General features: G+C 35.5%; 1 protein-coding gene across 1 annotated transcript; it reads left to right on the top strand.

Annotated features, from left to right (window-relative positions):
- Window positions 1-2,942: 2,942 nt before the first annotated feature.
- Window positions 2,943-9,453, top strand: LOC108915667. Its single transcript, XM_018721764.1, has 5 exons — window positions 2,943-3,115; window positions 3,203-4,070; window positions 6,816-6,971; window positions 7,018-7,454; window positions 9,232-9,453. Exons 1-5 carry the CDS (start codon window positions 3,029-3,031, stop codon window positions 9,451-9,453), a joined length of 1,770 nt encoding a protein of 589 aa, XP_018577280.1. The 5' UTR covers window positions 2,943-3,028.
- The last annotated feature ends 433 nt before the right edge of the window (window positions 9,454-9,886 follow it).

Raw genomic sequence — 9,886 nt, 5'->3', positions numbered from 1 at the left:
CTTTGCAGACATAAAATTATGTATGGAATGTGGTCTCGATGCAGCGCGTCCTACACGACCGAGACGGCTTTAATTCTTTTGTTTTATTTTGAATTCTTTAACTTGCGGATCGAAGCGCTCAGACAGAAATAAAACAAGACGACAGCTCTCTCCGGTGCATTAAGCCAACACGGCCAAGGCAACTTTATTCATGTTTTATTTTAAATTCTTTAACCAGTTGTATGCAGTACATTATACTCGTTTATAAAACTCGCTCTGACGAACATAATAAGACAATTTAAAATCATGATATTAAGCGAGGGCTTGGTTTTATCTTTTCGTTTTTAAAATCTTTCTCATTTTAATCCCTACTACAAGTCTACGATATCTATAAAATGAACTCGACATATACATTAAAATTTAGTTTAATAATCAAATATGTACAGTGAAGTAGAAACGTTAAAAACCATCAATAATAAACTCGAGTTAGAGTTATTAAAGAAAACATGTGTTGTAAAAGCGACGGCTCTGTTCTGGAATCGGGACAGAATAAATAATACTATTTGTAAAAAGTGCTGGGTGGATAAAATGTTAGAGTATGATCAAGGGGGTTATTTAAGAAAAACATGCTTAACGGTGACATTGATGAATAAAATTTATAACTATAAAGATCGAATGTACTTCTTGTTGGAGGCTTTAAGAAGAATGCATATTAACAATGAATGGATGAAGTTGTATTTGGAGAAAAGAATAACAATAGATGAGTTATTTACGAAAATTGAAATAAATGCCCAAGCAACTAAAATTAATTCAAGAAGTATTACCTCATCGGATTTTGGTCAAACTCAGCGGCCAGTACAAAACACATCCTTATTTTATAAAATATTGTCATCTGTGTAGCTGTACAAATTTGTTGTTTTGAATTTAATTTGTAATATGTATTTATAGATATGTATATGCAATAAGTCATAATATTTTATTCTTAACACTTAGTAAAATTGTTGTAAATTTGTAGTAATAAAATTATATTTGAGTATTGTAATTACCGTATAGTACATAAAATATATTTGATGTGTAATTTGTAATTACAGCAATTATATATAAAAGTAAGTAATAAAGCCAGTGAAGTTTAGAAAATTGTATTTATTCGTAATGTAATCTTTTTTTCACGACATATCGTCATATGTACAGTCAGTCAGTTGTACAAATAATATAATTATCTCTAGCAGAAAAGCTATTGAGATCTTAAAGTCGTAAATTCGTAATGAAATATAATTTAAGACAGGGGAGGGGAGGAAGCAACACATAAGAGAAAACAATGTTTTTTTAGTCGCTTATTTTTTTTATTGCATTTTTCGAAATTATACATCTAACTGAGTTCGATAGCACACATTTTCACCGTCCTTATGTAAAATTCTCCGCTACTCCCACTACAGACTTACAAAAAGATACATCAAAATGCTTTTATCATTGTGAAAATTACTGTATTTGTGCACTTTCAAATGTATATTTTTTATTTGATACTTTTTGTAACCCGTTTAATTTTTAATAAAATATAAATAATAAATATTTGTTTCATTTCAATAAAACACAATCTAACAATACATTTTTATTAGGAAACACATTAACAAAATCTTTTAATATATATTTTATGTCTGTGACTACTATCTAATACAGGATTTATAATATTTGACAGCTTAGCTATTTTTCTTTGGAAACGCTCTCTATCACTAGCAAAATTTTCCCAGTATCTCTTCCTAGATTCATTGTATGCAACCGGCCAGGCTATAAGGATGTGTATTTTATTTTCTTTTTCATTAAATGTAACTTTCTTCATTACGGCCACACTCAGCTTCAAATACTTTTGGATACAAATAAATTAATTCCATAATCATGGAGACATTTTCACTATTTCGATTTTTTGACGGTTGGAGTAAATTCATTGCATTTTCAATTATATTTCCAGCTTGACTCTGCAACCATTTTTGCACAATCATAAAGTAATTTGGGGAAATGTAATCTCTCTAATATATCCAGTCGATAATCGATCATAGATACATATTCCCATAAATTGCATATAGTTTCATAGCCCAGGTATATATAAGAATTGTTTTTCAAAATCTTTACAATTAGAGAATTTTGCACTTCTACAAACTCCGAAACGAAATTTTTCGTCTTCTACGGGATCAATGGAAATATTGTTATAGAAGTAATTTGTTATAATTCCTTGATATGCAAGAAAACATTTCCATTCTTCTCTGTTGGAACATTAAAGCATTACATTTATTTCCACTTAGTTTTACGTAGGGTTCATAATTAAAATCACATGCTAATCCGATAGACACAAATTTGGTTTTTGATTTGTTTAAATGAAATTTTCTTTCACTTATAACTACACAATCATTTTTATTCTGAAAAGCTGGTGGTAGGGTATTCGGTATATCGATTTTAAGATCAGGTAATTCGAAAATACTTGCCTGGTACGACATTTTAAAATAAACTAAAAATTATGTTCAATTTAAAGTCATTGCAGTTTGGGAGGACAAAGGTTGGGAGGGTGGATTAGAACTCTCCGTCCTCTAATAGACCATTTCGGGATGACGTCACAAGTAGGCCGCCATATTATCTGAGGGGCAAACAAAGTATTTAAAGGTTAATCACCTGACGTTTTGAGACAAAAAATATTACGATGCCTTCGTTTTGTGTAGTTGTAGGGTGTTCTGCAAGGGCAGAAAAAGACCAAGTACGTTTTTTTAGAATACCTGCAGCGTTCAAAGATCGCGAAGAAAAATTAAACGTATTGTCTAGAGAACGTAGGAAATGTTGGGTTAAATCCCTAAAACGTGGAAATTTGAGTGAAACTTTCCTAAAAAAACGCTCGTATCTGAAGTAAACATTTTATTAGCGGTAAGTAACTATGTAGAATAATGTTTTTAAATGTTTATTTTTATAAATAATGATTTTAAAGGACTAAAAATAATATTATTAAATAAGGGCTCCAGCGGAACTAGAGGATAGAAATAATCCAGATTGGAGTCCTAGCCAAAATATGGGATACACTTCGATTAAAACAAGAGGCAAGCAAGCCATTGAGAGGCATATTAGAACTGCGAAACGATCAAAACGTCTAGAACAAGTACGTATATATTATTTATTTTTAAACCTATTCTGAAAAGCAAATACTGGCATACCTAGTTATTAAGCAACTTTTACATCTTTCCAGGATAACTTGGATATTGTCGAAGTAGGGCCATCAAAAGATTTTACAGTAGAAGCTTCGACAGAGCTGGAATACACTAAAGAGGGAAATAGGAGTGTTGAAGTGCAAACCGATATGAGCGTGGATGACATTACCAAATTATTAACTGATGCAAATTTTACCACTGAAAGAATTCAGTTGTTGCAGAAAGAATTAAATATATTGGACATCTCAGAAGAATTCTTTGTAAATAATGACGATAAAACATTTTATTTTACAGGATTTCCAAAAACAGAAATGATGATGATAATTTTTAAAAATATATCCAATTTTTTATTAGTGAAAAGCGTTTTAAGTCCATTTAAGCAATTCTTGTTAACTCTAATGAAGTTACGTATCAACTTACCTTTTAAATATTTGTCTTATAAATTTGGTATTGCTCCGTCTACTGCATCAGATATATTTTATAAATGTGTAGATGTAATGTACGCTAGATATAAGGGGCTTGTAGTTTGGCCCGATAGAGAAACACTTAGAAAAAATATACCGGAATGTTTTAAAGAAAATTTTGGAAATCGTGTAACGGTTATAATAGATTGTTTTGAAATTTTTTGTGAGACCCCATTAGGTTTACTAAACGCAGCACGGTATTGGTCAAATTATAAACATCACCATAGAATTAAAGTTTTAATTGGTATAACTCCACAGGGCACAATTTCTTTCATTTCTGAAGCCTGGACTGGTAGGAGCAGTGATAAATATTTAACAGAAAATTGTGGCTTTTTAAACAAAATTTTGCCAGGAGATATTATTTTAGCAGATAGAGGCTTTTTAATACAAGACTCTGTTGAAACTTTAGGAGGTCATTTAGAAATTCCAGCTTTTACGAAAGGTAAAAACCAGTTACATCCAGTTGATATTGAAAGTACCCGAAAAATTGCCAATGTCAGAATTCATATAGAAAGAGTAATCGGTCTACTTAGAAGAAAGTATAAAATTTGTGGAGGTCCGCTGCCAATTAGTATGATATCCATTTCAAAGGACAATTTAAGTGCCATAGACAAAATTTTGGTAATTTGCAGCGCTTTTTTAAATTTATGTCCTCCCATATCCCTATGAATTGATGTTATCAATTTTAAAACAGGATTATTTTATATGTGATTGTATATATTTATTTTCCACTTTTTTTAAGTTTTTCCAGTTACTTTATTAATATTTTATACATTTTATTGTGTAAAAATAAAGGTAGTTTACTCTACATTTTCATATTTTTTTTTATTTCTCTGAACACCCTGTACAAGAAATATTAACTTTCTTCATGAAAAAAATTCATTCTCAATACAAGCAAAAATTAGACAGATTTCTGTGAAAAAAAATATATATTCAACATTTATCGCTATATACAACAGTTACAGAACCAAAGTGTGTCTGGTGCGTCAACGACGTTGACACTTTCAAAATGATACCATTTGATGTTGCAATCATCGTTGTCACATTGTACCATTGGTCGACCATCATCAGGCTTTTCACATATACACCACGTTTCTACTTGTCCTGCACCACCCTGGCGGGTAAAATATTTTGCCAATAATTCGGGTTTAACAATATGCTGATGGAAATTTAATGCGCTTTCAATGATTTTTTGACAAAAACATTTATCAAACCTAATCCTATTTATATACAGTTCGGTTTTGGACCATATTACAAAATCACAATATTGTAATTTTGTCACAAACATTTGTAACTGTACTTGAAAAAAATAAGAATGATTCTGGTCTAATGAATATGAACCATCTTCATTTCGCACAAAACAAGTATTTTTCATATCAATAAATTCATCAAATGTCATATTTAACAATGAATAAGGACATTTAACTTCAACACATCCCATGCCACAACACTCACAATTTACGAGACAATCAGGTGATGCTCCAAACACTGGAAGTTCTTCAGGCGGGGCCAAGTAGTGGGAGGAAAGTAGTGGGAGGGGCGGACTAGAACTCTCCGTCCTCTAATTGGCTGGGTTAAAAAGAGGCGGGGACAAGTGGTGGGAGGAAAGTAGTGGGAGGGACGGATTAGAACTCTCCGTCTTCTGATTGGCTGGGCCAAAAAAAGTGGTGGGGGTAAAATGGGGTGGGGGGGTGGACTAGAACTCTCCAACATACTCTATTATCGCGCGTTCTTCAACGTTTCACAGTAGCGGTCATTTATGGTTGTACCAATAGGCAGGAATTCGCACAACAATAACCCCTTCCTGTGTACCCAAGTCTAGAAAATTACCTAATGGTAAAAAAAATCTATCGCCCTCTCCAGAAGAACATTCAAAGGAAAAAAAGCAGTTTCAGGAAGTTCTGCTCTGAACTAAATAGGAACACGCCATTGAAAAAAATTTGTCAAACAGTAAGGAAATTTTCCAAAAGACAATCCCCGCAATTTCAAAACAGGCTACCAGAACGAAATATAGCCAGTCAAATACTAGAATCAGTGAGTGCAGTCCATATAATTCCTGACTTTAGAGCTAGACAAGGAACCAGCGAACCTCCATTTCTATATGTAGAACTAATGGCAGCCATGAGAAGGAAAAAAAGTTCAGCTCCAGGCATCGACCAAATAATATACACGATGATAAACAACTTACTAATTACAATGAGGTTTTGTTCGGGACAAACCAACCCGTGCAATGGAAATGGATCTTAGTAAACCCCCTGATTAAGGTCGGGAAAGACTCGAATCAGCCAGAAAATTATCGTCCCATAGTTTTGAGCTCTCGTATAGGCAAGATTTTAGAGAGCATCATCAAAAACAGGCTTGAATGGTACATTGAAAACAAAGCATTACTCCCACCATTACAGTTCGGGTTCAGAAGACGTAAAGGATGCATATAGTGTGTTGCATATTTAACTTCGTATGCACAAATAGGCTTCAAAAGAGACGAGGTCACACTAGCTGTATTTCTGGACATCCACGCTGCCTACGATAATGTAAATATGTATAAATTGTATGAGACTCCTAGACCTGGGCGTTTCTCATCAACTTACAAACTTGATATTTCAGTTTCTGCATAACAAACAAATAGATCTTAAAGACAATGATGGGCAGATACTCGGTCCGAGATTAAACAATAGAGGGTTATGCCAAGGATCCCCGCTAAGCCCAAATACTCTTTAACATATACACGTCTGATTTGGCAAATATTATCCCTGAACAGTTTCGACTGGTGCAGTATGCCGACGATATAGTAATAATGACTAAAGGTACCTCCGCCTCCGGGACAAACCTAACAAAGGAAATGAATCTTGTCTTAGAGAATGTAAACGAATTGTTAGGTAGACACGACTTGACGTTGTCCATCACCAAATCTTCGGCAATCATGTTCAGGAAAAAAAATCCGGGCACCCTTACCCCTCAGTATCCATCAACAACCATCTGATCCCCTGGAAGAACTCGGTAAAATATCTAGGAATCAAAATAACACAGTCCCTAAATTGGAACGAGCAAGTAGAACATGTCAAAACAAAAGCCCTAAAAGGAATCAACATAATGAAATCACTGTGGTACATGGTGGGGAGCAGATTCATCGACATTGCTACTCATGTATAAAGGAATTGTACGTTCACATCTCGATTATGGTTCACAGTTGATGAAACCCTGTCCGAAACAAGTCCTTGCCAAATTGGACAAAATACAATACCAAGCACTATCGTGACAGGATGCATGAGGATCACCCCAACCAACGTACTATCAGCAGAGTGTGCTGAAATGGCACTGGAGTACAGGAGGAAGTGGCTAGCAAGTAAATTTCGCAGAACAAGAACACCCAGTATCAGAATTATTACTAGAACTGGACAGCTACTGTCAATCCAAACGAGGTTACCGGACACGGAGGAAGGTGCCATACATTATTGAAGTGCTAAAAGAAGTAGATCAACATGCGTACAACAAACATGCGGGAAAAATCCTACCATTTTTCGAAATAGAACACACATATCAGATAACACCAATTGAAGTTGCTGACATCAACAACGACAGAGCGCAAATAAACAGCAACAAAGAATTCCTAAGTATATTTGGACCAAGGTTCGGACAGCATACCTGGATCTTCACCGATGGTTCCCTGGACAAAAATCAAGGAAACGTGGGACTAGGAGTGTTCATCCCAAGCATCAACTACAAATTCTCACCAAGACTTCCTCAACTCACACAAATATGCACTGCAGAAGTTATAGCCATAAACAAAGCCATTACCATATGCCTAGAGAGGTACCTGGACAAGTCAGTAATATTTTCGGACTCAAAGTCAGCTCTACAAAAAAATCTCGAGCATGGAAATCAACAAAGATAGTGGGATCACATTTCTCTGAAAACAAAAAGAATGTTGTTAGAAGCAGTGGCAAACGGCTGCGAAATCAAATTGGCATGGATTCCGGGTCATTCCAACATCCATGGGAACCTAGTGGTAGACACACTGGCAAACATTGGAAGAAATTCTTAAAATCAAGTAGAAGTAGAACTAGACAAAAATGATGTCCTACCAACAATTAAGCAGCAAATACAGGCTAAATGGAAACAAAAATGGAAATTGAGTACAAATTCACGAGGTTTCAGCTACGCACAGATAAAAAAGGAGTTTCCAAGTTCCCCATAGTTCACCTTGTTTCCATATAAGGACAGAAGGCATCTAACAACGATAATTAGAATGAGAACAGGTCACTGTTTAACCAACAAGCTGTGACGTAAACCTTCGCTAAATAAAAGGAATGATTTTAATAATATGGTTTACGACAATGTTGCACGACAGCTCTGTTGTTTCGGGGCAATGGGCGTGGATCTAAGAAAAAAATATATATAATGACAGATTGTCTTATCATATGCAAGTCTGTTTGATGTTATTATGTAATTTGCAAGCTAAGAATTGGGCGCCAGTCAACAANCCAAAAAAATGGTGGGGGGTAAAATGGAGTGGGGGGTGTATTAGAACTCTCCAACATACTCTACTATCGCGCGTTCTTCAACGTTTCACAGTAGCGGTCATTTATGGTTGTAACAATAGGCAGGAATTCGCACAACAATAACCCCTTCATGTGAACCCAAGTCTAGAAAATTACCTAATGGTAAAAAAATCTATCGCCCTCTCCAGAAGAACATTCAAAAGAAAAAAAAGCAGTTTCAGGAAGTTCTGCTCTAAACTAAATAGGAACACGCCATTGAAAAAAATTTGTCAAACAGTAAGAAAATTTTCCAAAAGACAATCCCCGCAATTTCAAAACAGGCTACCAGAACGAAATATAGCCAGTCAAATACTAGAATCAGTGAGTGCACTCCATATAATTCCTGACTTTAGAGCTAGACAAGGAACCAACGAACCTCCATTTCTGTATGTAGAACTAATGGCAGCCATGAGAAGGAAAAAAAGTTAGCTCCAGGCATCGATCAAATAATATACACGATGATAAACAACTTACCAATTGCAGCAAATAGATTCCTATTAAATCTGTATAATGAGGTTTTGTTCGGGACAAATCAACCCGTGCAATGGAAATGGATCTTAGTAAACCCCCTGCTTAAGGTCGGGAAAGACTCGAATCAGCCAGAAAATTATCGTCCCATAGCTCTCGTATAGGCAAGATTTTAGAGAGCATGATCAAAAACAGGCTTGATTGGTACATTGAAAACAAAGCATTACTCCCACCATCACAGTTCGGGTTCAGAAGACGTAAAGGATGCATAGAGTGTGTTGCATATTTAACTTCGTATGCACAAATAGGCTTCAAAAGAGACGAGGTCACACTAGCTGTATTTCTGGACATCCACGCTGCCTACGATAATGTAAATATGTATAAATTGTATGAGACTCCTAGACCTGGGCGTTTCTCATCAACTTACAAACTTGATATTTCAGTTTCTGCATAACAAACAAATAGATCTTAAAGACAATGATGGGCAGATACTCGGTCCGAGATTAAACAATAGAGGGTTATGCCAAGGATCCCCGCTAAGCCCAAATACTCTTTAACATATACACGTCTGATTTGGCAAATATTATCCCTGAACAGTTTCGACTGGTGCAGTATGCCGACGATATAGTAATAATGACTAAAGGTACCTCCGCCTCCGGGACAAACCTAACAAAGGAAATGAATCTTGTCTTAGAGAATGTAAACGAATTGTTAGGTAGACACGACTTGACGTTGTTCATCACCAAATCTTCGGCAATCATGTTCAGGAAAAAAAATCCAGGCACCCTTACCCCTCAGTATCCATCAACAACCATCTGATCCCCTGGAAGAACTCGGTAAAATATCTAGGAATCAAAATAACACAGTCCCTAAATTGGAACGAGCAAGTAGAACATGTCAAAACAAAAGCCCTAAAAGGAATCAACATAATGAAATCACTTTGTGGTACATGGTGGGGAGCAGATCCATCGACATTGCTACTCATGTATAAAGGAATTGTACGTTCACATCTCGATTATGGTTCACAGTTGATGAAACACTGTCCGAAACAAGTCTTTGCCAAATTGGACAAAATACAATACCACTAAGAATCGTAACAGGATGCATGAGGTCCACCTCAACCAACGTACTATTAGCAGAGTGTGCGAAAATGGCACTGGAGTACAGGAGGCTAGTAAATTTCGCAGAACAAGAACACCCAATATCAGAATTATTACTAGAACTGGACAGCTACTGTCAATCCAAACGAGGT

This window comes from Anoplophora glabripennis, unplaced genomic scaffold (genome assembly GCF_000390285.2).
Source record: "Anoplophora glabripennis isolate ALB-LARVAE unplaced genomic scaffold, Agla_2.0 scaffold1378, whole genome shotgun sequence".
NCBI classification, from domain to species: domain Eukaryota; kingdom Metazoa; phylum Arthropoda; class Insecta; order Coleoptera; family Cerambycidae; genus Anoplophora; species Anoplophora glabripennis.
Note: the sequence above shows the minus strand (reverse complement) of the source record. Positions and strands in the feature narration are given on the sequence as shown.

Bases quoted from the DNA above. Each gene is read 5' to 3' on its own strand.
- LOC108915667 (XM_018721764.1), top strand. From the start codon at position 3,029: ATGGGATACACTTCGATTAAAACAAGAGGCAAGCAAGCCATTGAGAGG. The intron at 3,116-3,202 runs GTACGTATATAT...ACATCTTTCCAG, and splicing joins GATCAAAACGTCTAGAACAA to GATAACTTGGATATTGTCGA. The intron at 7,455-9,231 runs GTAATATTTTCG...ATCCCTGAACAG, and splicing joins AGAGGTACCTGGACAAGTCA to TTTCGACTGGTGCAGTATGC.